The 25,818-nt window shown below is 43.1% G+C and overlaps 1 protein-coding gene and 1 long non-coding RNA gene across 5 annotated transcripts in view; one reads left to right on the top strand and one right to left on the bottom strand.

Annotated features, from left to right (window-relative positions):
• LOC146704145 (uncharacterized) overlaps nucleotides 1-25,818 on the bottom strand; it is an 88,981-nt gene that overhangs the window by 22,544 nt on the left and 40,619 nt on the right. The gene's annotated exons all lie outside the window — the stretch shown is intronic.
• Nucleotides 495-25,818, top strand: hsf4 (heat shock transcription factor 4). Of its 4 annotated transcripts, XM_085461118.1 has the most exons (18): nucleotides 495-1,996; nucleotides 2,370-2,530; nucleotides 2,628-2,773; nucleotides 2,914-3,427; nucleotides 3,524-3,634; nucleotides 7,360-7,790; nucleotides 9,901-10,009; nucleotides 10,106-10,233; nucleotides 10,976-11,100; nucleotides 12,925-13,000; nucleotides 14,129-14,196; nucleotides 15,290-15,389; nucleotides 17,476-17,594; nucleotides 17,673-17,903; nucleotides 18,005-18,122; nucleotides 19,269-19,334; nucleotides 21,929-22,023; nucleotides 23,487-25,818. In XM_085461118.1, exons 6-17 carry the CDS (start codon nucleotides 7,665-7,667, stop codon nucleotides 21,986-21,988), a joined length of 1,326 nt encoding a protein of 441 aa, XP_085317244.1. In that variant the 5' UTR covers nucleotides 495-1,996; nucleotides 2,370-2,530; nucleotides 2,628-2,773; nucleotides 2,914-3,427; nucleotides 3,524-3,634; nucleotides 7,360-7,664; the 3' UTR covers nucleotides 21,989-22,023; nucleotides 23,487-25,818. The 4 variants fall into 4 exon arrangements, with proteins under 4 accessions (XP_085317244.1, XP_085317245.1, XP_085317247.1 ...); XM_085461119.1 differs by having other exon boundaries at nucleotides 2,914-3,634; XM_085461121.1 differs by lacking the exons at nucleotides 495-1,996; nucleotides 2,370-2,530; nucleotides 2,628-2,773; nucleotides 2,914-3,427; nucleotides 3,524-3,634 and adding an exon at nucleotides 3,660-4,404.

Raw genomic sequence — 25,818 nt, 5'->3', positions numbered from 1 at the left:
TCAAAAAATCTAACTTAAAAGAATAAAAATGCTCTGCAGAGCTGCTGTGAGGTGATTTTAGTCCAAACAAGGTCACTCGTTTGGACTAAATCTTTACGACGACGATAACTTTTTAAAATCAACTGTAAATCAATGTTACAGTGTCTCATAATTGCACTGAATCTGAATTTCATACCCTATTTTTATAAAACATGCCACTTTATCTCCCCCAGCTGGCTGAACACTATGGTAACATCTACAGCCTTTTTATTGGTCCCAGGCCTGCGGTTGTTATCATTGGGCCTTAAAGGAGGCCCTGATCCACAAAGCTGCTGACTTCTCTGGCAGACCACAACACCTAATGTACAATCATGCTGCACAAGTGAAAGGTACGATAGCTTTCTGTGACTTTCTGTCTCTTTATGCAGCCCCCGCAGACATGTTTCATCTCGTCTCAATTTTTACACCAGATCCTCTTCCTGATACAGCTCCCAAGGGATTTGTGTCTCTTCCAATCAATCAATCAATCAATCAATCAATCAATCAATCAATCAATCAATCAATCAATCAATCAAAGCTTTATTCGCCTCATGCAGGTCGCCCTGCAGTGAAATGGGACCCCACCCTCCCGACCTTACACACACAATACAGACATCACATGGGGATACAGGTCGGAGATCGGTAGCGTTACAGAAAAAACACTGAAATATACACTACAATGGGAAAGTACAAGAGGAAAAAAAGAGACCTCTACTCATGCTGTGCTTCCATGGTAGGACAGCACGAGAACAGGAAACAAAAAAACTCCTCTGCACAAAAAGCACATAAATGTCCACAGCACAACTTTGTGAAAGACATGACAAGTCACAGGATTGGGTGGGGGGTGAGGAGTAATCCGAAGCGAACACAGCAGCCGCCCTGCACAGCGCTACCATTCCAGCGCGGCGCACAGACCCGCCGTGTTCCCCCGCAGGAAACAAGCATCGAAGGCGTTTGGAAAGGGAGGGGGATGAGTGTGTGCTTATCAGTGTAAGTGTATGTGTGTGTGTGTGTGTGTCCAGAGTTCAGCTGAGACAGTGTCCTTCGCCCTATCATGCTAAGTAAACAGTCTGCCAGCCAACCCAGGTGGCCTTGCATGGAATGGGGGGAGCAGTCTAAACACAGTCATTATCAGGGTGTTGTTGTTCAGCTCCAGCCTTGAGGCCGCAGCTGGCGCCGAAGGGGTCTCCGCATGAAGTGATGATGGTTTTTACTTTAGTGCGAACAACTCATATGAATTTCAAAGCTGTTCTACAGTCCGACACTGGTCTCTCAATCTCCCGTTGGAGAGCCGCGAGCTTCCTATGATGTTATCAAACTTACGTTCCGTGATGTTGTCGTTCTTTTTGCTCAAAGAGCCGATTCTGAGAACTCACGACCGCAGTGCACTTCCCCAAGATGTGATCGAATTTGCGCTCAAAGGTGTTATTCGATCGAGCCCCTCCAGATGTAATCCAGTTTTTCACTCAGAGATCTTATTCTGAGTATTCACAGCAGCCGTAGCCTCTCCAAGATCTTCTCCGTGCTGCACTCAATGAGCCCATTTTGAGAAACTCACGCCTCGTCCCATCGTTCCAATCCCAGCGGGCAGCCTTGTGGGGGTTTGAACAGCCGGTTCCGCTTCCTTAATTCTTCGATAAGTCAGGGTCAAGCCAGCTCCGATCAGCCAGAACCCTGTTACCATAGTTCCGAATAGGTAGATATCTTCAGCAGTCAGGCTCACCCGAGCCCAGACTTCTCGTTGAGAAAGGGGTGTCAATTGCATTCAGAGACCAGTTGATCAAATCCATAATTCCTCTTTTAGGTTTTAGAGAACAGACTGTGAGAGAGTGTTCCAGGGAAAAGTACACGAGACAGGACAAGGACACAAGAGGCTAAGCAGCGAAGATAAGGGGAAGAGGAGAGGAGAAAAGTGCGACCGCCTTCGCCGTGAGCCAAACGAAGTTTGGAACTGAACTGCATAACTTTTGCTTGTGAGGTGAATGTGTAAACCACTAAACTATGAAAATGTAACTGCTGTGGTCCTGCGTTTGTTATTTTAATGGTAAAGGAGTAAGAGCACAATGACAGCCTCGGGTCTCAGAGTTGCATCGGATAACAGTGGCCACTGGAAATGTAATGCAGACGTATTAGTCTGCATGTGGTTGGAGTGCAAGATTAAAATAAATTAAGTGGGAATACTTTCTGTGGTGACATGAATGTGATGTAAATACTGTGAAACAAAGTAAATGCTGAATGTCAAAACTCCTTACACTGGCACCATCTGGTGGTAGCAGTGAGAACAACAGGTGATGTGCTTGTAATTACTGAAACATAATTAAAGGGATAAAAGTTTCCGTTTTTGCATGTAGCTCACCCTCCAGGAGTGGTTTTAGCAGATTACAGTCCCGGTTAGAGCACAGACGCTTCTGCCTGATGACCCTGAGAAACTTTGGTCTGGGGAAACAGTCCATGGAGCAGAGGATTCTCGGAGAAATGCAGCACGCTGTGAAGCTTCTGCAGGAAAGCGTTGGTATGATTTTCTCCAGCAGTGAGTAACTAATTGTTTTTGTTGCTCTGTTTTTAATGACGTGTGTGACTAAAAACGTCTGTTCACATTGTTTCTCCAGGTAGGACCACAGACCTTCAGCTGCTGTTCCACACTGGAGCCTCAAACATCATCTGCCAAGTTCTGTTTGCTGAGCAACGAGGATGAATTCATCAAGTTTTCTGTTCGTCTTTTTCATGAGACATCCAAATTAATCGCTGGGGCACGGTGAGCTGCTTTCATAGTGACGCCTCTGAATATCATGCTGTCACTAATATTATGCAGAATAAATACAATCTGCAAACAAGGTCACACCATAACAAGACTTTCAGTAAAATTACATTTCATCACTTTTTTCATCTGTACAGACTTCCTGTGGTGCGCACCTTCCCGCTGCCTTTCCCGAAAGCCTTCAAGTATTTCAGGCTATGTTTTGGAAAGTTTTGATTTGCAAAACTTTTGTAAATAATCCTTATTTTATGTTTTAATGCAGAGACAATAGCAAAGCTGTCATATGTTTGATGATATACTCCTGTAGAAGTGAAGGAGCTGACAGGTGAAACCTCTTCCTTAGATGAACATGATCAATAATCATGTATAACCACTATATTAAAAATCAAATATTCTCATTCAAACCAGGAAAATGTTCGTATTAAAAATTAAAATTATGTCACTTGAAATTGAAATGTTGAGGTGACCACATGTGACCACATTGAGGCACATTTGAATCAGGCACAAATGACACAAGCACTGAGTGCTAGCTCTCCATATATTTTCAAACATTTCCCCCAAAAGCAAGAAAAAGCCCCAAAATTCTGTTATTTTACTGGACGTAGTATGATGCAACACAGGATCAACAATACAGCACCTGCAGTATTAAGTGTGAGTCAGTTTTATCCATGTGTTTAAAAACATCCATGTCAGCATGACACACGGTGCAGTCATCGAAACAGCTCATCAAAGCTTTTTTCCTGTTAGATCGCCCATGAAAGAGATTTGGAGAAGTTGACAGAGAACAAAAAGAGCAAAGTTCCCGGTAAACCACGTCGTTTATAGATTGCTACCTGGAACCTGGATGAACTGGACAAGGTGTGTGTGTGTGTGTGTGTGTGTGTGTGTGTGTGTGTGTGTGTGTGTGTGTGTGTGTGTGTGTGTGTGTGTGTGTGTGTGTGTGTGTGTGTGCTGTCTCCTGCTCAAACATTTCAGTGTAAACAACTGATTAAAAAAACACTGACGCACTCGTTTCCTCTCGTCTGTTCATCAAGAGAGGAAACGACGGCTCGTTGTTTTCTGAAGACCAGCTTTCACTGCGCACCGTCACTATGCTGGAACTGACCCACCTGCAAACACCATGCTTGTTGCAATCCTCTACCTGATGAATTAGCGCGAGGTGCAGGGTATGCTTTTTATACAGTGTCTCGTTTAGCCAAGGATTAGCTGCATGTTTGATGCTTTGTGACCTGCAAAACTAACGACATCTTAATAATAATAAATAATAATAATAATACATTTTATTTAAAAGCGTCTTTCAAAACACCCAAGGACACTGTACAGAACAAACAATACAGCCATAAAAACAGGAAATAAACACAATAATAAAAAAAATGTTTACGAGCATGGAGAAGTTATATAGAGAAGGCTATCTTGAACAGGTGGGCTTTGAAGGTGGACTTAAAAAGAGGGAATGAACTGATGTTTCTGAGGTCGGGGCATAGGGAATTCCAAAGTCGAGGGGCAGAGCGACTAAAAGCCCTGCCTCCCATGGTGAAAGGAAGACGAAAGGAAGGAACAGAAAGAAAAAGAGAAAAGGAGGATCTGAGGCACCGGGATGGGATGGAGATCTGTACCAAATCAGAGAGGTATGGTATGAATAGCCTTATAATAGACTATAAAGGAGTATTTTAAAATTAATGCAAAGTTTAACCGCTAGCCAGTGAAGCTGCTTCAGGATAGGGGTGATGTGGTGGGTAGGGGGAGTCCTAGTGATAATACGGGCAGCAGAGCTCTAATCCTGCAGGGATGATGGAATGTGTGTGAGTTTGGGGTATCACGCTTGGTAAACATGTGTTACCATCCTGCAAGGATTCGCTGTGTACCGGCTGATATGAAAACCAGATTTACAAAATATGTAGACGATAAGGAGAATCAGCACCTCCAAATCCGAGGCCATGGTCCTCAGCTGGAAAGGAGTGGAGTGCCCACTCTGGGTTAGGAATGGGTTCCTACCCGGAGTGGAGGAGTTTAAGTATCTCAGGGTTTTGTTGAGTGCGGGAGAAGGGAGCGGGACGCTGACAGACTGATTGGTGACGTGGACACTGTGCTGGTCCACTGTGGTGAAGAGAGAGCTCAGTGTAAAAGCAAAGTTCTCAATTTACCAGTTAATCTGCGTCCCCACCCTCACCTACAGTTTGAGCTGTGGATGGTGACTGAAAGAACGAGATTGCGGATACAAGCGGCAGAAATGAGCTTCCTCTGAAGGGTTTCTGGCCTCTGCCTTAGAGATAGGGACTCAGGATAGAGCTGCTCCTCCACATCGAAAGGAGCCAGCTGAGGTGGTTCGGGCATCTGATGAGGATGCCTCCTGGGCGCCTCCTGGGTGAGGTGTTCCAGGCATGTCCCACCGGGAGGAGGCCCCGGGGCAGACCCAGGACACGCTGGAGAGATTATATCTCTCGGCTGGCCTGGGAACGCCTTGGTGTTCCCCCGGATAAGCTGGAGAGGGGTGGCTGAGGAAAGGGAGGTCTGGGCTTCTCTGTTTATGCTGCTGCCCCCACGACCCAACCCGGATAAGTGGAAGAAGATCGATGGATGGATGGATGGATGGATGGATGGATGGATGGATGGACGGACACCACCAACATAGCATTTGAATGCAAAGCAAGGAGATCTGCTCATTAACTAACCTCCTTTAATTGGCCTGTAATTAGTATTTTGAGGCCATAACAGACGTCGGTCAGCCAGGACAAACTGACACCAGGTGCAGCTACTAACGTCTTTGGAATTGTGGTTGTATACACAGCTTAAAGATAACTGTGTTTCTCCGAGCATTGTCAGCAGGAAATAGACATAGCTGTGGATGGGAAGGATCAAGCCAGTTTTGAAGATGCTCTGTGTGCAGGTAGATTCAATTTTGTTTATTTATTTATTTAGACAGACTATTAACCCGTCATTGCTTTAAAGTCACCAATAAGACAAACAGGTACAATAAATGTAGCCTGAATATTTACATAGTCTGAAATAATGTATTATAGAAGGATGCTGCTGTTTCTTTGATGTGGTAACAACATAGTGTCATATTTGTCATGCAGGCTGTTATTCACGAGGTCCGGAGGATGGCTAATATTGCTCCCCTCAGCATTTTTCACCGCACTACTAAAGACACTGAGTTAATGGCGTACTCGATAGCCAAGCTAAATATGAAAGAAACAGAAATAATTTTCTTGAATAAAACATTTGAGAAAATGTTACTGCTGTGCTAAACAGCTGAGAGAAAAGTGAGGGCAGCAGTTATCGTTTTTACAATAACGTATATTTACAGCATTGGAAAATGTATGAAAGCATATGTGAGGTGATGAGGGTCATCTTTGTATTCTTTAGGGAACCATCGTCATCCCCAACCTGTCATCGGTGCTTTTTGAGGAGGGGCAGAAACTTCCTCAGTGTCAGTGGAGGGTTTGTTAGACCAGAAGCCTTCGTGCTTTCTGTGCTGCTGCACAAAAGATGTCAAATGGTCTCTCTGGTTCTTACTAACCACCAGAAGATTACAGGCTACCCTTCATTATCCTTCAGTTTCACAAAATGCTACGTGTGGGTTTTTTGCGAGGTTGTTGGTGTGAAGTTGAAATAAACAATAGCTAATAGTCTTTGAGCATTAACAAATTTATCCTTTACATCCTCAACATGAAAGACAGACATGGTCACTAAGATGTCTTCTATTAGTTTGCACTTTTTGTTTTTTGGAGGTTTTGGAGATAACAGTTACCAAATATAGTCAAGACCTTTGACCTGTGACTGATCAGTTAATGAGTCTGTTCTTTATTCTACAAACTCAGATACAAAACGAAGATAAAGCTACCATTTATATGTGGACAGGAGGATGGAGTGCTAAGCTATCCACTGAGGCTAGCAGTCTGGGTAGAAAGCTGCATCCATAAACTGTATGTGTGCAACCCACACACACATAACAACTTCTAAGTTTAGCAGAAAGCTGTTGACTACACTTGTGTCAGCAGTTTCTGACACTTTTGTGTAGGCTTCATATTTCTGCCCTGGACATTACTGCTTGGTCAACATTATAGTTTAGAGGTGAATGATTGGCTCCTCCGGGGAGCCGGAGCGTGCTTCCTCATTAGTCAAACGGGAATCTGCTGGTGAACTGCTAATAATTTTTTGTGTACTTTTAAAAATGTGGCCTGATTTTGGAACTTAACGACAGAAGGACTTAATCTCTTGAGATGAAACCCACAGTGATAGATATCTGACACGAGTCATCATTCGTTTGTGATTCACTCAGATGATTAAAAAGTTGGTCTGTTGCTGTGGTTTTACTGTACAAGAGTTACATGTGTACTTAATAATGACACAAAGATATTTAAGATATGCTCACAAATGAATCAATTCTGTCTTTTCTGGCTGACATAAAGGCACACTGCACGCTGTTCACTTTTACCAGTAGCCTTTTGATGGTAGGACAGCACTGTGTTATTGAAGCTTTTGTGTGGATGCTGTATTGTTTGACTGGGCGGGAGGCCGGGGTGGGGGGCGGGATTGTGCATGTGTGTGTGCTGACATGGACCTTCTGTGATGGCTTTCAGCTGGATGGATGATGTGGTACTGAGGACAGTGAGAGGAGAGTGGAAGAGAAAAACAGGCTGAAGGAAGATTTTAAAAACACTCATTAAACAAACGAAGCACGCGGCGAGACGCACGGCTGACTGAGATGGACTCGAAGACACTGAGACAAACTTGGGATTATCAGTAAGGGATCATCAGAAGAGGAGTTTCTCAAACATGGACTAGTCTGGGAGCGTGCACATATATAGACAAACACACACTCACCCTCATACATTCGCACACTCTGTTCCCTCGTGAGAGGCCTTGGAAGCGGACAGGTGCCATTATGCAGGAGTCTCCAGGTGCGGTTGGTGTGGATGGCAGCTACACTAGTAATGTTCCAGCCTTTCTAACTAAGCTGTGGACCCTGGTTGAGGACCCAGACACCAACCACCTTATCTGCTGGAGTGCCGTGAGTCACATCTACATTAATATTAATGGTTACTACTTAATATTAATTTTTAGTACAGTATATATAAGAAGTGAATATGGCATAGGTTGTCTATGAGAGACTGACCAGCTTGTTAAAGCTCTGGGGAAACTGTTGAAGCTGATGTTGCAGCTTTAACAGTACAAAAAATCCTACATGTCTTTATTGTACGGTTGCAAGATCTTTATTTGGTGGTGACTTAGTGGTTTCAGTATCAAGGCTTTGTTATTGGGTTGTTTAGCTTGTTAAGTAGTTGCATTTCTGATATTGATCCTATGTAACAAGTAACTCCATCAGTGGACTAAAGCTTTGAACAGTATCGTAAAGTAAATATTTCTGTTAATCTGAAATAGTAACAAAAATCTATTTGTGTAGTGTGAAGGCATCGAGTATGATCACAAATCCAGCACAGAGGCTCTGCCATGTGTCCTCGAGAACACCGCTGTGCATGTAAAGCTCACTGCTCATCCATGTTTGAGTTATTTTAACAAATGCAAACAAAAGCCGCTAACAAAAGCGTTACCCCCTTCAAAGCGTGTAACGTTTAGTTACAGCAGACCTTCCCAAAGTGTGGGGCGCTGAGCCATTGCAAGGGGGGGGGGGGGGCGCTTGGACACTGCTAGCACGGGGCGCCCACACAAACGCAAAGCAGGAGATGAAGCGTCGCTGAATATGTTTCCAAACCAACTTCATTCTGAGCCAAAGTCTAGAAAATATGGTGAAGCAAATCTGCCCTTTGGCTTCACCTGCACAGGTGCTGAGGTAGGTCTCCCTGCAGGGTTGGTTTTCCCTGTGTCGGGAGCAGCGCTGGGCTGTTCAAATCACGGACAAACAGGATCCCACATCCTTGATTTTTAGTTCACAAACACTTGTAATGACTAACTGCTCCTGACATGTTGGAGATGTTTGCTCTGTATACAGTAAAGTTACAGCAGGATACAAATAACATCAGGCTGATCCTGCCACAGTTTGTTCCCTCGGTTCAAATCACGGACAAACAGGATCCCACAGCTGTTTATGTTTTTACACCCATTTTGCACAGAGAGGCATTTTTGAAAAATGTATTGACAGCAATGTTGAACATTATTACACAGGAAAAAAACAAGTACACGTAAAATAATCACACGGTGACGCCTCTGCCTTTGTAAATGGAGGGACAGTAACTGCGTGTAAACCTGCAGACAGTCAGATTAACAGTATTTTGTCTCTATCTGCCATTCTGCGATTCATCTCCTGTAAACAATAACGTGGCCACAGTGTGACGTGAAAAAGGCACATACCTTTGACGCTGCGTGACCAACTCCGTATTCCTCGTCCACACGGAAACGCAAAAATTTCGGAATTTCGGTAAAATGTACAAATTTATACCTGCTGGTAAGAAAAAAAAGGACAAAAATGGGCAAAAACTGGGTAAAAGTTCTGTTGTTATTCATTTAATGTTCCCCAATACATGCAGCATCCATATAACGTTGATTTCACCTGGTTTCAAACAGTGATGTTGCATTTTATCACTGACAGACTCTCTGCTTGACCAAAACACCAAATTCCCAAATAGACAAACATTTACTTTCATGTTTACACCGAGTTTGTGCTGCGCTGCGTTACTGGCGTTACTCACTGCTAGTTCTGATTAAAATGTGTTATTATTGGGATCAGTCATCTGTAGACGAACCCCGGCATCGGCCAGTTTTCCAGATGACTCCCTATTGTTAGTATTATTTAATAACTCATAACGTATTATTATTTAAAGTTAACTCAGCTACTTGTAAGAGCTTACCTGGATGTCTGTGAAATCCAGAGATGGAATCAAACGCAGCACGATGGTAACCGCACTCAATGTGTAAACACATTTAAAAAGGCTAAAAGTTAACCTGATCTTCAGTTTCTTCATGTTTTTGGTTGATCTGAGGAAAAGTACATCACAGCGGTGTTTCCTGTCACACTGAGCTGCCATACGCTAATGTTTGCAACACAAAAACGATTCAGTACAGATTAGTACACACATGAATGATGTATTTCTCTCAGTGCTGGATTAGCTATGCACAGAGATCCTGAAAACTGATTCTGCATTTCTGTGTTTTCTCTGTTTCAGACTGGGACTAGTTTCCATGTGTTTGACCAGGGTCGCTTTGCTAAGGAGGTTTTGCCCAAATATTTTAAACACAACAACATGGCAAGCTTCGTCCGGCAACTCAACATGTGTGAGTTTCTCCTCTCCTCTCCTCTCCTCTCCTCTCCTCTCCTCTCCTCTCCTCTTCATTCTCCATTTATTTATCAGTCCTACTTTTTGCTTATAGATGGTTTTCGTAAGGTGGTAAACATCGAGCAGAGTGGTTTGGTGAAACCTGAGAGAGACGATACAGAGTTCCAACATCTGTACTTCCTCCAGGGACATGAGCACATGCTGGAACACATCAAAAGAAAGGTATGGATGCAGATAGGAGCAATGTCTCTGAAGGAGTTCTTCATTATTCTAAATTGTTTGTTTTCCTTCATAAAAATTATTAAGATCCAGTCCAGATGCTTTTCTTTTCAAGCTCCTTAGACGACGCTTCTATCAAAGCCAATAACAGTGTGGTGCTTTGACCAAAGTCCAAGACCTTGCTATTGGTCCAGTTAGGTGAAGCTGCACGTTTAGAGAGGGGTTTTGCACAAAAAATTTTATTTCTCTCTTACAAAAAGACATCTGAGAAACAGAAATCATTGTTTTCTTTTTATATCAGTCTGTAACAAACCATCTCCCTCAGCTCTGGACATCCAGTGACAACATCATACTTCAAGAGTTCAGGCGCAGCTTTTTTCACTGAGCACTGTTCAAATTTTCACATAAAGGAGATTTTAAAACGTGACATGAAAACACAGCATTGGTGTAGTTTGTGGACATGAACTACCATTCGTGTAAAACGCCCGTAGAACTGTAGTATTTCTGTTGTCATAAATTAATTCTATGCCAAAGTTCTTATGATTTATCTTAACATATAATTCAAATCATTCAAAAATGAGAAATGTGATTTTTCCTTTGCATTTGTGGGAAAGTGAGAAAAATGGACCCGATATTGATGCTTGATAATTGCTGGAGTTATTCATCATTTGAGGTGTTTTTACCTGAACACACAACATCAATGTTAGTTTGGAAATGAGTTACCCAGAATGCATCATGTTTTCAGGTGTCCATAGTGAAGAGTGAAGAGACTAAAGTTCGTCAGGAGGACCTCAGTAAGCTGCTGTACGAAGTCCAGCTTCTCAGGACACAACAGGACAACATGGAGTGTCAGATGCAGGACATGAAGCAGTGAGTACAGGACGTGTGTGTCTGTGTGGGTCTGTGTGGGTCTGTGTGTCTGTGTGGGTCTGTGTGGGTGTGTGTGTTTGTGTGGGTCTGTGTGTGTCTGTGTGTGTCTGTGCGAACTGATATCACAAGTCCCGCCCCTTCTTGATTTTGATTTGTCATTGTCACAGAGGCGACACTGTTTCAAAAGTTCAACAGATTTTTAGGTAAAAGGGATTTTAGTGCAGCAGAAAATAAAAACACTCAACTTCAGACGATTCGCACAAACGTGCTGAAAAAAGTTCCCTTTGACTCAAAGCCTGAAGTTTCAGACACACGTTTCAGTCCAGTGTGAACTGGAGCATCAGACGTTCTGCAAAATCACTTTGTTTATTTTACTGTAGGTGCAAAAACTACATTTGTAGATTATTACAGTCATAAACACGTGTAAGCACAGAAACGTTTAATAGTTTATATTTGACTGAAATTTGAATGTGAATTACTGTGATTGTGGAAGAGTGTTGTGCTGTTCTCTGGAAGAATATAAGCACAGTCTTTCATATTAACTAACAATTATTAAAGCGTAGACACCTAAATAAAAACAGTTAGCCCTTTTGGATCGTTGTGATCCTGTTTTTATTTATTTTAACATTTTAACCTCTGAGGGAGCTGAAAAGTATGATGTGTGTGTGGAGCCCAGAAACATGACTGACGCTTGTTGGGCTGCATAAAATGTCCTTGTTCAGTTTTACACTGGCAGAGAAACGATGCCCTTCCTGACTCTTCTGTCTCCTTGAAAAAATATTTCACATTTTTCTAGTTAAAAACATTTTTTTTATTTGTCCTCTGAACTTGTTTTTGGTAAAATAAATACAGCCATGCTACAGCGATGTCTGCTCGTGGTCATCTGACCCACACACTCACACATTGCTGGCCCATGTTGAAGACAGGGATTGTGTCAGAGCAGCAGCTAACCTGTGCTTTGTTTCTCTTGCTAAGTAGATGACCTCACTTTTTTTCTACACACTATTGTTACTGAACAGAGCTGCTGTGCCTGTTGTGTGGCTGCTTTGTGCTCCGTATTGTTTGTTAATGAGAGAAGAGAATGTTCACCTGCTCACCTGACTAACACACACACACACACACACACATCGGTAACCACTGGTAATCTTCTCAGAAAGGTGAGCACACGTGAACACAGGTGCGTGCATATGTATGTGAGCAATGGTGTGGACATCCATCACAGAAAGTCAGTGTGTCAGCAGGTGGATGATGAACATCATCGCTGTGTGTTTATGTCGACGTGACGCCATTGCTTCCTTTAGCTACCCTGCACACATTTCCACATTGAGGGAAATTTGGGATTTAACCAACACAACTATTTAAACTTTTCTTCTTTTGCACATCAACAAAACAAAGACAGAATCTTCATTTCCTCAGGGTGGATTGTTTTTAGGCAAATGGAGGAAAAGACAGCTAATAGAGTCATAAATACATTATAGAGATTGCACATGATTAAACTTGTTGAGCATGTTTGGCTGAAAGATTTCTGCTGTGCACTGATGCCTGACAGGTTAAATGAAACACTGCTTGTGCCTGAAGCACGCATGCTCGTGAGATTAACCTGAATGAACCTAAAGTAGTGAAAAAAACCTACATGGAAGAATCGACTGTGCTCTTTTCTTTGCATCACATCGAAACCCAGTTTTTAACTCTGCTTATTAAAAACGTAATTAGTCTATAAAGAGGTGGCTATAACAAAACGTTCAGGTCGTACTTGTAATGTTTCGCATTCGTTCTGCTCGTTCCGCCTTTCTGATCTCTGCAGTGTTTCCCCTCCGTTTGCAGGCAGAATGAGGTGCTGTGGCGGGAGGTGGTGTCACTGAGACAGAACCACACGCAGCAACAGAAAGTCATGAACAAGGTCAGTCTATGGGTACTCATGATGCATTTATATGTTTATGTAAAACACAGATACAAAAGTAAGTAATGAAAGTTTTTGCCTTCACGTTTGACTCACGGGGCGGTCGTGGCTCAAGAGTTGGGAGGTCGCCTTGTAATCGGAAGGTTGCTGGTTCGAGCCCCGGCTTGGACAGTCTCGGTCGTTGTGTCCTTGGGCAAGACACTTCACCCGTTGCCTACTGGTGGTGGTCAGAGGGCCCGGTGGCGCCAGTGTCCGGCAGCCTCGCCTCTGTCAGTGCGCCCCAGGGTGGCTGTGGCTACAATGTAGCTGCCATCACCAGTGTGTGAATGTGTGTGTGAATGGGTGGATGACTGGATATGTAAAGCGCTTTGGGGTCCTTAGGGACTAGTAAAGCGCTATATAAATACAGGCCATTTACCATTTACCATTCACGCTTCTGTATTTCACATGTATCTTCCACTCTAAAGGAATAAACACTGAACAAATACTTCAAAGCTATATTTCGGTGATGTTACCGTTTCTTTCTGTTATCGCTGAGCTTCCAGCATCTTTGTAACTGATGAAACCTGCCAGAGGTCGGCAGCATATAATTTTCCTTCCAGACGTTATTCAAACTACACAGTGGATGTTTGTTCTCTGTGGGTTCGTCGCTGTGGTGGAAAGTAAATGAAGTTCTTTTCACAGCTAAGGTGATTTATGTATAAATTTGTGAGACGTTTGAATGCAGGACCGACGGCACTTGTATCACAGTGTTTTACAGTATTTCTTTTGAACTTTTTGTTTTAGAGTTGAAGGTAAATGTTCTGGCGTCATAAAGCATTGTTTCCTTTGCTTTGATAGAGTGCTGTTTTAACACCGTCAGCTAGCTTACTGGATTGTTACTTGAAGCATCAGCACTTTTGCTGCATGTCTGATTCACAAAAAGATGAATCAGTTTATAAAGTGAAAATGTTCAGACCATCAGACCTGAGAAACACAAAGGTTCATCGTCTGAACATGTGAGCGGGGAGGTTAGGGCTCGTGTCTCTCAGTTTCCTGTTCTGTTTATATCTGAAGGTAAAAATGAGAGTTGGTGATGTTTTCCTGTGTGAGCTGCTGATTCACACATGCTCGTTCTGTCTTTGCCAGCTGATTCAGTTTCTGTTCAGCCAGATGCAGTCCAACACACCCAGCACTGTGGGCCTAAAGAGAAAGCTGTGAGTAGACACACACCTACACACACAGAGCCGTGCACAAACACACACGGGCGCACAGTAGAGCAATCAACAAAAGTGAGACAAACAGGGCCACAGTGGGGCAGAGGGAAGGGCTGGCTCAGCTGACAAACTGAATAATCGAACTCAACAAGCGATGTGAATGGAGACAAGTGCTGAATCAGTCAGTCAGACACAAACACACACACACAGTGAAGGCAGAGCAGGGTGCGCGACCCTGCACGACAGGCTGTGTGTGTAAAATGCTGGTTCAGCTTTGTTACTGAGAGTGAACGAGGCCGACGTGAGAAAGCAACGGCACGCCGCAACACAAAAGTGCCAAAGAAATGTGTATTTCTGGGTCGGGAAGAGTTCAGATGTATGCTTTGCAGAAATGTGTGTCTTTTTTTTCATACACTTCCACAATCTGGGTTTTGTGTCCTAGTTCATCTACTCTCACTGCAAGTTTCCTTGCTCCAAAATTAACCTTTTAAAAAAGCTTCGAGCTCATTTCTGCATGGGTCTTAACATGTGCACAAGTCTAGCATGTTTGCCATCATAGTTACAGTGTTAGCATGTAAACTGAAGCACAGATTCCTTGGATGGTCTGTATCACCACAGACAAGCATACAGTTTGTTGGTTAATCCATTAAAAACATTCCACATACACATCACAGAGGTCCAGTTTAATGATTTAAAACAGTGGAGGTGGGGTCTAGCACACCACTGGCTGCTGCCAGCTGACTTTGCCCTTCAGTGTTGAGATTATTATCCGTGGATATAAAGCACACACACACAACCATGTGTTTGCTGCATGGACTTGTTGGTTAATAAATACAAAACCGAAGGAGCACATGAGCTCTTGAAAGACTGAATCTTGTGACACAGCATTGTTAATTACATGAAGCCGTGTAACAAAGACGGATCGAAAAGAACTGTAGCATTCAGCAGGTTTCAGTGTAAACACCACAGACAAACAGACGTCTGCTCCAGTCACACCAATTAACCATTTGTTAATTAGTACATTGATGATCATTGTGCGTAGCTGATATTACTACTGTTTTATAACTTAGTGAAACAATAACGCTTCCTCCAGGCCTCTGATGTTGGACGATGGCTCTCCCAGCCCTCCTGCCTCCAAGTTCAGCCATAGTCACCAGATGGAAGCCATCCACGAGCCCTTCTACATCCAGTCGGTGAGAACGACACACCTCAAGTCTGGTTTTCAGTTTGTTGAAAGTACCGTGTGGACACATTTTACTGGGAACTATAATTAATAATCTGCTGTGCTGCTGCTGACCTTCCACATTCAGCACAAACAGCGCTGGTAGCAACATGCAGTCAAATCAGCTGTGAGGTAAACAGCTGGCCTTCCTAAGTGCTCGGCTATGTGCGATTCTAAAATGACCTTTAAAACCAACTGATCGAGTACATACACACTTCCCAATACTGATGAATCTAAATGTAGAACCATGACAGCTACTGTGTTAAATCATAATTTATTATACAGATGAGGACAGAATCATTAGCACCTCTGATACTAATAATGAATCATATCATTTTTGCTGGATAATAGATTCTATTCTTTTGTTGTAGGTTTTGGCAACTCGCACCTACATCGCCTGAAATATCACAGCCCATTCTTCTTTGGCTAAGCTCTCAGGCTTCTCCATGTTTGATGGTCTCTTCTTGCATTTACCTCAGTCTGAAGAACTTCAGTGGGATTTAAATCAGTGCATTGTGCAAGCCATTCAATAACATTCACTTTGGCCTTCTGCAGGTAGTTCTTCACTGTGGAGTGCTTGAGGTTTTCTTTCAAAATCTTCTGTTATCTTTCCCGACTCCCCACAGTTGTGTCTCACTGTGGGAATGGTGTCCTTGGGGTTGTCTAAGGAGCTTGGGAAGAAAAGCATCTGGAGATGCTTGAAGATGTTTCACCTCTCATGGTGGAGAGTCCCAGATTTAAGCCCTGTGGGAGTGTTCCCCCAAGAGGGTCATGGACTCCCTATTGATCCTCTACCTAATCCCACGAGCCAAGGTGTGAAAACAGGTGTGGGTCACAATCAGCCAGAGTTTCGGGTGAGCTCATTGTGAAACCTGGCCCCACCTTATCATGTGATTTCCTGAGGTCAGATGGCCCAGGATGTGAGTGGGCGTTAAGGCGTCTGGGAAGGATCTCAAAACTGGATTATAGATGGCAGAGAGTTGGTGTCGTAAACCCCGCCTCTGTTCAAAGATGGTCGCTCACAGTGGACATAGATGCTTCTTTCACTCCTCTTTCAAACCATCTGTCCTCTCTGTCTAAGATGTGAACACTGGCGTCCTCAAAAGAGTGACCTTTGACCTTTAGATGCAGATGGACCACTGAGTCTTGTCCTGTGGAGGTGGCTCTTCAAACAGGAGAGGCCTCTTCAGATATAAGTAGTGTTTCTAGCCAAAGAGCTCTAGTTTTGTCTTATCTGACCAAAGTCTTCTGGCTTGAAGACGTCTCTTCTGAAGAAGTGGAGTTTTGTTCCTGTGCAGGCTTCTCGTGATTATCTTCTTTGAGACTTCAGTTCCCAACTCGGCCAAGTCATTCACCAGTGTCTCGGTCGTTCTTCTGCTGTAAACACATCTCTCACTAGTTTCCTTCTTTGAAATCTTTTGCTTCCTACCTCTGACAGACTGGCTCTTTACTGTCCAGCTTTCTTTGATGAAACTTCTCACTCCAGTTCATGATACTTGGAATGATAACTTTGGATCCATCTCCTATTTTATGAACATCAACAATTATTTTTTTCCATTTTAGACAAGCGTGTTTATAACTGATGCACTTTTTAACCTTTAATAGGAGGGGTTAATCATTTTGTCCTCATCTGTTTGAATACATATCCTAACACTCCAGCGCCATCAATCCAGCTGTTACTGTACGTCACCACTAGGGGGAAGCAATGTGCAGTGACAGATTTAGGGGGCCACCGATGTGCTTCACTGCAGTCCGAGGTCAAACACATGAGTCTGTAAAGGACTGTTACATACAGGCTCTGCTGCAAAGGCAACAATCACAGAAGTGTTGAAGTTGAAAAAAGGTCTAAACGAGTCCAACGAAATTCTGACTTCAACTGTTTTCAGGAACCAAAAGCATTTATGTGGGCTCACAACCAGATATGTTTGAACAGATTCTAGGTTGTGTGTTGTTTTGTTTTTTTAACTAAATACAAGCATCCTGAAAATCTTCAACTTCACTGGTGCTAAATTTATTAGAGCAAACATGCATCACAGTCCTCTCCTCTTTGCCCTCAGCCATCCAGTGATACTGCTTCCTGCTCTGCTAGCGGACTTGCAGGAGGACCGATTATATCCGATGTTACTGATATGTCTCAGGCGAGCATGGCTCTGCAGATGCAGCCTGATGAGACTAGGTAGGAGATCCATGTGTGACTTTCTTGGCTCACTATTAAAAGCTACTTTTAACACACAACGTGTGACTCTGCTTGTAGGGAGAAGTGCATGATGCTGATCAAAGAGGAGCCTGTGAGTCCAGGGGTACGAGGGGGAGGAAAAGGAAGCAGTGTACCGGGAGGAGAGGCTGTAGCGTTGACCTCCCCGTGTGAGGTGTGCTCCTCTGAACCACCTGTCCTTCCTGTTGCAATGGTCCAATCTGTTCTGGAGGGGAGGGGCTCTGTAGGCTCCATGCTGGAGAGGAGGAGCAAGAGACCTGCTCTGGAGAGGTAGGTGCTCACAGGTGGACGAAGTCATGAAAAATGTAATGCAACAGAAAATACTGTGAGGTGTATGAATTGTATAACACATCCTCCATGTGTGTGTGCAGAGCTGAGGTTGCAGACACAGTGGAGAATGTGGACATGAGTCTGGAGGAGCTGCAGCATCTGCTTCTTAGGAGCCATCAGCAAAACGCTGTGGAAGCTGGGACCAGTGCTGTCATGGATGTCAGTAGATATTTGCGACATCAGGCTGACCGATGTCAGTTTGATGATTATTAGGGATGGGTATCGTTTAGGTTTTATCTGATACCAGTACCAAACCGGTACTTTTGAAACGGTGCCGGTGCTTAAACGGTGCTCGAACCGGTGCTTAAAGAATCAAGAACACCAACTTTGTCCAAAAACCTCTCATGTTCAGCTGTTTTTTTGTAAAAAGATAACAATGTTAGCCTTTTCTGCAGCTATGGGGGATTTATGGCATCACTCTTGGCTGGAAGCAGTGCTTAAACAATGGAAAAAACAAACTTTGTCCAAAGTTTAGCTGTTTTCCACTTTTTCTTTGGTCATTTTAGCCTTTTTGGCCAGGGTGAAGGGAGTATCTGCCATCAAACAAGAGGACAGCCGCATGTAACTACGACGGTGTTTGCTAGTTCACCTTACATGCATTAATGTAATAACGTGGTTAGCCTACTCAACGTAAATTACACACGAACAACATTAAGCTACTCACGCAGAGAAGAACGGCTGCTGCTGCATCATCATCCTCATCATTCCTGCTACACTGGCAGGGCTAGGGGCCAGGACTCTCCTCTTCGGGTTTTTGGGGGATGTTGCTAACTCCGGGTCCGATAACAGGCACCACACCCGCAGTAGATGTGCTCGGTGTGAGGTCTCGCAGCAAGCTATCAAATACGGCGCATTTCTCGGCTTTAAAAAAACGCTATGCGTCGCCAGGTGTTTCATCAGATTCGAGGTGTTACCTCCTTTGACAGTATCACAGTATCAGCTTAAAACACTTGTTGCTGCTGAGTTTGCATCTTTTGCTGTGAAGTACAGCCAGACTTTGACCGCTTTGCCTTGGACATTTTTAATCTGTAGCTCTGCTCTAACAGAACGTACGTACCTGGCCCCGCCTACTATCCTCGGAAACGTAAAATGATTGGCTAGAATCCAAAGTGTGTGACATCTCAGTAAAAAAAAAAGAAGAAATAAAGCACCGAAATGTGCGCTGCTTTTCGGTCTGGTTACTACCGTTTATGTCAGAACCGGTGCCATGATACCGGTACCCATCCCTAATGATTATAGACAGCAGCCAGCGGAGTGTATTATTGTATTCATATCATTATGCTGCTTCCCCCCTGTTTCTTCTAGCCTTTCAGTCTAAGTCTGCCTCTGACTGAGTGGAACTTCACAGAGATGGAGCCCAACCTCAAACCAGTAAGTTTAGTCATGTGACTCTCAAAGCTTTAGTCACTGGGAGGTAAACCAGCTCAATAATATTGAAAAGACCCAACAATCCCCTACGAGCAAGCACGTGGCGATGATGGAGAGACTTTCATCTTCTATTTTATTTCCAGTTTCAGTAACATTAAATTCAATGTTCATCTGATTCTTAGACATTTTTCCGCACAGCAACACAAGTGCTTCAGTTTCACTATGATGATGTGCATCAGTGTGAAAACACTGATCAGCTACAAAGTGAATGCTGTAACAGGATCAGTCACATCAGTGCAGTGTGAAAAAGCCCCAGCAGGTGGAGCTTTACTACAGCAGCTCCATACTGCTCTGTGACAGAGACACTTAAGGAAGCAGAATGTGACTCTGATACAAACTCCAGATGTTTTTATACCGTTCACCTTGTGGGAAGCTCTCACTACCAGCAGCTGCAGGAGGACAAAATATTCTTCTTACAGCCTCATATTCACCGGAGTTTAGTGATGTTTTGTATGAGACCTCTCCACCTTTGAGGATCTTTGAGAGTCTTCTGCAGATCTCCTCCTGATTGGTTGATCCCATGGGCTGGTCTATTGATGTGTCACCTGCTGATTGGTTCCTGTGAACATTTTAAAAACACTGGTTCCTGCTCAGCCTCCAGTCTGTGATGATGAACTGACTCTGACACCGGAGCTCCCCAGTCTCTTATTTTGTAAAGCATCTCAGCCTTTCCTGTGGTGCCAGCACTCTTGTGTGGGGGTAAAAATGAGTATGTTCAGACCCTGTAGCACAAAGTTTCTCTCCTCTCAAGCCTTGGGGTTCTCATCAATCAGTCACCATGATACTTTGGAATGATCTACAGCAGCAGGGGAAACCTGCTCGTGTGTCTGCTGGAGTTGAAACTTCTTTTGAAGTAAATAAACATAATTTGTCCATGCACTGCAGACCAACCCAACTCTGGCTAAATGTCTGCTGCCAGCTCAAACAGTGAAGGTTTTGGGAACACTTTGGAAGGCTGTGCCTTTTCTGGCTTTCTCCTCGGTCACTATTGTTGGAGTTTCTTCAGTCAGATTTTCCCCCACTTTCGTGCCTCAGAGGTGCAGCCCTCTTTCTCGATACATCGTCACCAACATCTGGCTTTTTAAAAACCCACTTTGAGAGATCTGCATTTTTAAAAATTGCCTTGAAGAATGGTCACATGGTAACCTAGTGCCATGAAATGTTGATCTGAAGTCAAAGGAGCTTGCAAAGAAAAGCGTCTGGACTTCTTTAAGTTGCTTGAAGACGTTTCACCTCTCATCCGAGAAGCTTCTTCAGTTCTAAGGTCAAATGGTGGAGAGTCCCAGATATAAACCTAGTGGGAGTTTCCCCCCACAGAGGGACAAAAGGACCCCCTGATGATCCTCTAATCGCCTGAGCCAAGGTGTGAAACTGGGTGTGGGTCCCAATCAGCCAGAGTTTCGGGTGAGCTCATTGTGAAACCTGGCCCCACCTTATCATGTGATTTCCTGAGGTCAGATGGCCCAGGATGTGAGTGGGCGTTAAGGTGTCTGGGAAGGATCTCAAAACTGGATTATAGATGGCAGAGAGTTGGTGTCGTAAACCCCGCCTCTGTTCAAAGATGGTCGCTCACAGTGGACATAGATGGCTTCTTTCACTCCTCTTTCAAACCATCTCTGTCCAAAATGTGAACATTGGCCAGAAGAAGCTTCTCGAATGAGAGGTGAAACGTCTTCAAGCAACTTAAAGAAGTCCAGACGCTTTTGTTTGCAAGCTCCTTGACTACGATGACCTGGATGACTGAGAACCTTCACAGACATGTTGATCTGAAGTGTTTTTTCAGATCAACCACTGCTAACTGCCTTTTCCTAATTGTTGACCCTGAATGTTCCTGCTATCCTACAAAAACACAAAACCCCAGCACTGCACTCTGTTAAACTGTCTTATAATTACAGTGTTTTCACATGTGCAACACGGGTGGCTTCAGATACCCCCCCACAGCCCACTCATGTTGACTGAAGACACAAAGACCAGCTGTGGAGCCCTGCTAGTTCTGTTTAATACAACTGTTACTTTAACTTGTGGTCTGAGTCTTAATTCATTCTTCATCCTGCTTCTGTTCCTCTTCAATTTAGATGAGAACACTTGATTGTTGACATTTTCTCTGTGTGATTGTAGAGTCTTTACCTTACAGTATAAAGTGCATCGAGTTGGTTGTTGTAAATAAAATTGAGCTGAGATTATTCAGTAATTATAAATACATAAAATTCAGAGTTTTGTATGAAGAACACATAAAGTGTGATTTGGTGTATTTTGGATGTTTTAAAGCCACTAAAATTACAACCTTTTATTAAATGTTCAAAGCTCCCTTTAGTGCCACGTTTGTTCATAATCTTTTCTGTTCCCAGCATTTACAGCCTTGGTGTTTATTAGCATGGATATTTCATAACAACATGAATGAGTGAATGATTTATTAGCTCATACTGAGTTTTGTACAGTGCAGTCCTCACATATTTGTTGTGTAAACAAATTGTTTGATATAATATGAAACGTTTCTGTTGGGATTTATTTTAACGTGTGCATGTTTATTTTCACAGTACATGTTCCAGAACCAGGAAGTCGAGGCTTTTCCAGCCGCTGGCTGTGAAGAACAGTGAATTTGTGCCGTGAACAGTCCTTTCTGAGGTGAAAGGTAAAAGTCTCTTGTTTAAGACTAATGTCAATGCAGCTTCATATTGTCAGAGGATCATCAGACTAATCGAACTGTCAAACAAATCCATTTCTTTGTGCACGAATGCAGGACTGTTTTTTACAGTGTTGTCACGTCACGAAGAAATGATTTAATCAGCGTATTTCTCACATCAGCCACAAACCACACGCATGCTGCATCTGACTGAATCGTATTCGTTTAGCTGCTGGAAAGTGTTTTGATAACTTTTTGTGATTTAAATAGACTTTTTGCCCGTACACAATGAGACACAGCTTCTCATTGTTCGTTCATAGATCCCCCTGGTATTACACTGAAAATAAACATTGTAATGTATTAACAGATATAAAAATCGTGACACAGCTCCTCGCTGCTCGCACACAGCAGACCTGCTCTCTGATTCCTGTTCAGGTTTGCCACCGTGTGGTCAGAATCAGACTTCAGAGGTTCAGAAGTCTTTGGATGACGAGAACATTTTAGCTTCTGTGTATCGACCTCGTAGATCGTTAGTTAAGCAACCTGGGACTGAGGGGGCGGCTGAATCCTTGGTTTGGGCTCAGGAGGAGACTCACGTTGCTTTGGGATGTGTCAGGGAGGAAGTTTAAGAATCTGCTGCATCAGATCTGTGGAGGTACCTGCTATGGTGACCTCTTGAAAGTATAAATAGTTGTTGTCACTTTTAAATAAACTGAGTGGCTTTAATGCTTGCATGAATGAAACCATTATTATAAAGACATCACTTGACCCACATGTCCAAACTCCTGAAAGAGTAGCTGATCGCAGCACAGAAACAGCTTTAGTGAAGGTTACAGCTGATACTCTTAGAGCCTGCTAGACCTCAGGTTGACACCTCAAACCTTTATATTTTATTACAGAGATTAGCATGCTGTAGGCTTTAAATGTACTGCGTGCAGCGGATGAACCAAATCTCTTTAATATGCTCCAATTTTTAATATAAATGGGGAGTCTTCTTCACAAATTAAGGTTAATTATGGGGTTCCAGTGGGCTCTGCGCCGCGGCCGGCCCTGTTTACATTATACATGCTTCCCTCAGGCAGTATCATCAGCATACATTTTCATTGCTGCTCAGATGATACCCAGCCAGAAACAGAGAGCATATTTCTCCCATATTGACTTCCTGTTAAATCTGGAACTGAATTTAAAATCCTTGAATAATCAGATTGGCCCTTATGTCAAAGACTTCGCAGCACCACATCAGCACAGAGCTCCTCGCTCGCAGACCGCTTCTGGTTCGTTTAAAGGAGAACGGGAGGCAGAGCTTTCAGCGTTCAGGCTGCTTTTCTATAAAACTAGACGTTTTTTGTAATGTAAAGGTTTGTAACCTCATCTGCATTATTTTTAATAAGAAAATGAACGTGATGCCACACCGATGACTGAAAACTGTGTGCTCAGTTTCTGACGCTCCTTTCTCCTGTTTGTGTCTGCAGGTCACAGACGCTGCCGTTACGCTTTGTACTCCAGTGGGCACCAGTTTGAGCCCCAGGCCCTGCCAGGCTATTTCCTACAAGTGACTTTGATTTTATTCTTTAAACATCCACATGCCTACAACAGAAAAAGGTCTCTGCAGTCGTTTTGATCAAAGCTTTTACTTCCTGGTTTTTTGACTTCATCGGATCTATCAGCTGTCTGATCTGTGGGCGTGAGCGATACCCACATGGCGAAAAAAGATGTTAGTGACTATGATTTTCACAGTTAACCAATCACAGAAGAGCATTACGACAGCCTTACATCTAGACTCTGATATTAAGCCGGATGGATGCAGACGGTGCATTCTTGGCTCCTGCACTTTAGTCTTTGTGTGAGAGGGAGTTCCTGCTTGGAGAGGTGACTTTTTCTTCCTATAAAGATTTCACGACAGATGAATATTTTTTATTAGTTTATCCTTATTAAGAATATGATGTATTTGTATCAAAGAACAAACTTTGGCAGATTTTATGTGATTTTCTCAGTCTGTGTAGGAGTGTAGATTTTGAGGTATACTTTAGGCATTTGAAAAAAATCATATCCTTCAGAGAGATAAGCGTGTTCGCGTTTCTATCAGGCTGTGTTAAAATCCATAAAGAAGGCTCTCTGAAATCTATCGCAGTAGAAGGTAACACCCATCTTTGCACAGTCCCAACGTGAAGCCTGGGATTAGGTTATTTCTCTTCTGTCTGATTTAAGTGTTAAGTTTTAATAGACAGATTCTCATTTGACAAAATCTACACTGGACACTACGGCATATTTGCACAATCGGTATATCTAGTCATTTATCTCTAGTTACAACAGTGGGTCATTGATTTCCTGTTTGTAAATAGCCAGCACTGGGTTGCTCAGTAAATGAATGACAGCATTTTTAAACCGTAATCTTTCATCTTGGAGACGAGTGGTCACACAGTGTTGCTGCACTTGTATCTGTGCTCAGTGCTACACATGCATAAAAACCAAAGTCAGGACAGGGGGCTACGCCAAAACCACAAGGAGACGAAGAATTCGTCAGCTGTCCAGGAGCCGGTGTTTACTTTGACTTTGTTTCACTGAATGTACGGTGGGGTGATTACTTGATAATTGAATCTTTTACCTGCTTGAAGGAATGCGTCTTATTTACTCTGGATAACGACAGTTTATGACAGATTATGACGTTGGACATCGAATATTAGTCCTCACCACTGTTTGGAGGCAGTAGATGAACTTGAATTGTGCAATACTGTACAGAACTGTGAGAAACTGCAATGACCATAGGAATGTAGAGAGCAGCAGCTGTAAGTGGTGGACTGGAAAGCACCATAGAAAGATGCACTGCAGAAGGATAATGTTAGCTTGTGAGCCTAAAAGCCCCGCTATTCATACAGAGTCTGACAAAAGCTTCAAATTTTAGTAGCATTAGTGAGGAGGTCAGCTGCAGCGCTGCCTGCAGCAAGGCCACGACCAACATCGTGCTGCATCGTGTAGCCGCGCCTCAGTACCTCGGCGCTCAACCAAAATCACAACTTGTGCAGAAAATCTGCAGCTTTTGCCCACGATGTGAAGCTGACCATCATGGTTTTTCCCCCATATGTATATATATATATATACATATATATGTATGTATATATGTTTTTTTACATACACACACACACTTATACACTTGCAGGCTAACATTTGATAATTTCATTCTCCATGCAGCTTTTGGAAAAGGGACGGAAAGCAAGTTGTGGTGTAAACAAATGAAATTGCACTAAAAATGACAGTTGTATGATATTTGAGAGTACACAGTACATTTTAGACATAGCATTTATTTGTGTTCCTCATAATAAATATGAGTGTAATTACTTTTTTCCAAGGAGTGATGAATACATGCATTCAGCTGCTGTTGTGTTCTTAATTTATTCCGTTTTCCACTTTTAATCATTTGCACTGGAAATGATCAAACTGTGTGTTCAGATGACATTATGCCTGTCGGGATTGCAGACAGATAAATAAGTATTGATGTTCAACGAGTGAAAAGATCTCTGCTGTAACAAAGCCTGGCATCCAAAAGCACCTCTGCACGCTAAATGGACTCTAAGAAATGTGCATAGAAACACACATCACGTATATTAAAGCAGAAAATCCTGTCGACACCGGCTGTCAGTGAAGACAAAGACATGATCTCAGTGCTTAGATGCTTTTGAAAGTGGGCCGCTGAAAATGTGAATTGTTTTAAATGGATTTTTATTTTTAAAGAATAAAGTGTATCGTTACAGGGAGTCAAAGAAACTGAACATGTATTCCACCTGTGTGTGAAATATTTAAATGGAA

The sequence above is a fragment of the Copadichromis virginalis genome, linkage group LG7, assembly GCF_057382275.1.
Source record: "Copadichromis virginalis isolate Kocher_CV1m ecotype Utaka linkage group LG7, C_Virginalis_male_GT1.1, whole genome shotgun sequence".
Lineage (NCBI taxonomy): Eukaryota > Metazoa > Chordata > Actinopteri > Cichliformes > Cichlidae > Copadichromis > Copadichromis virginalis.
Note: the sequence above shows the minus strand (reverse complement) of the source record. Positions and strands in the feature narration are given on the sequence as shown.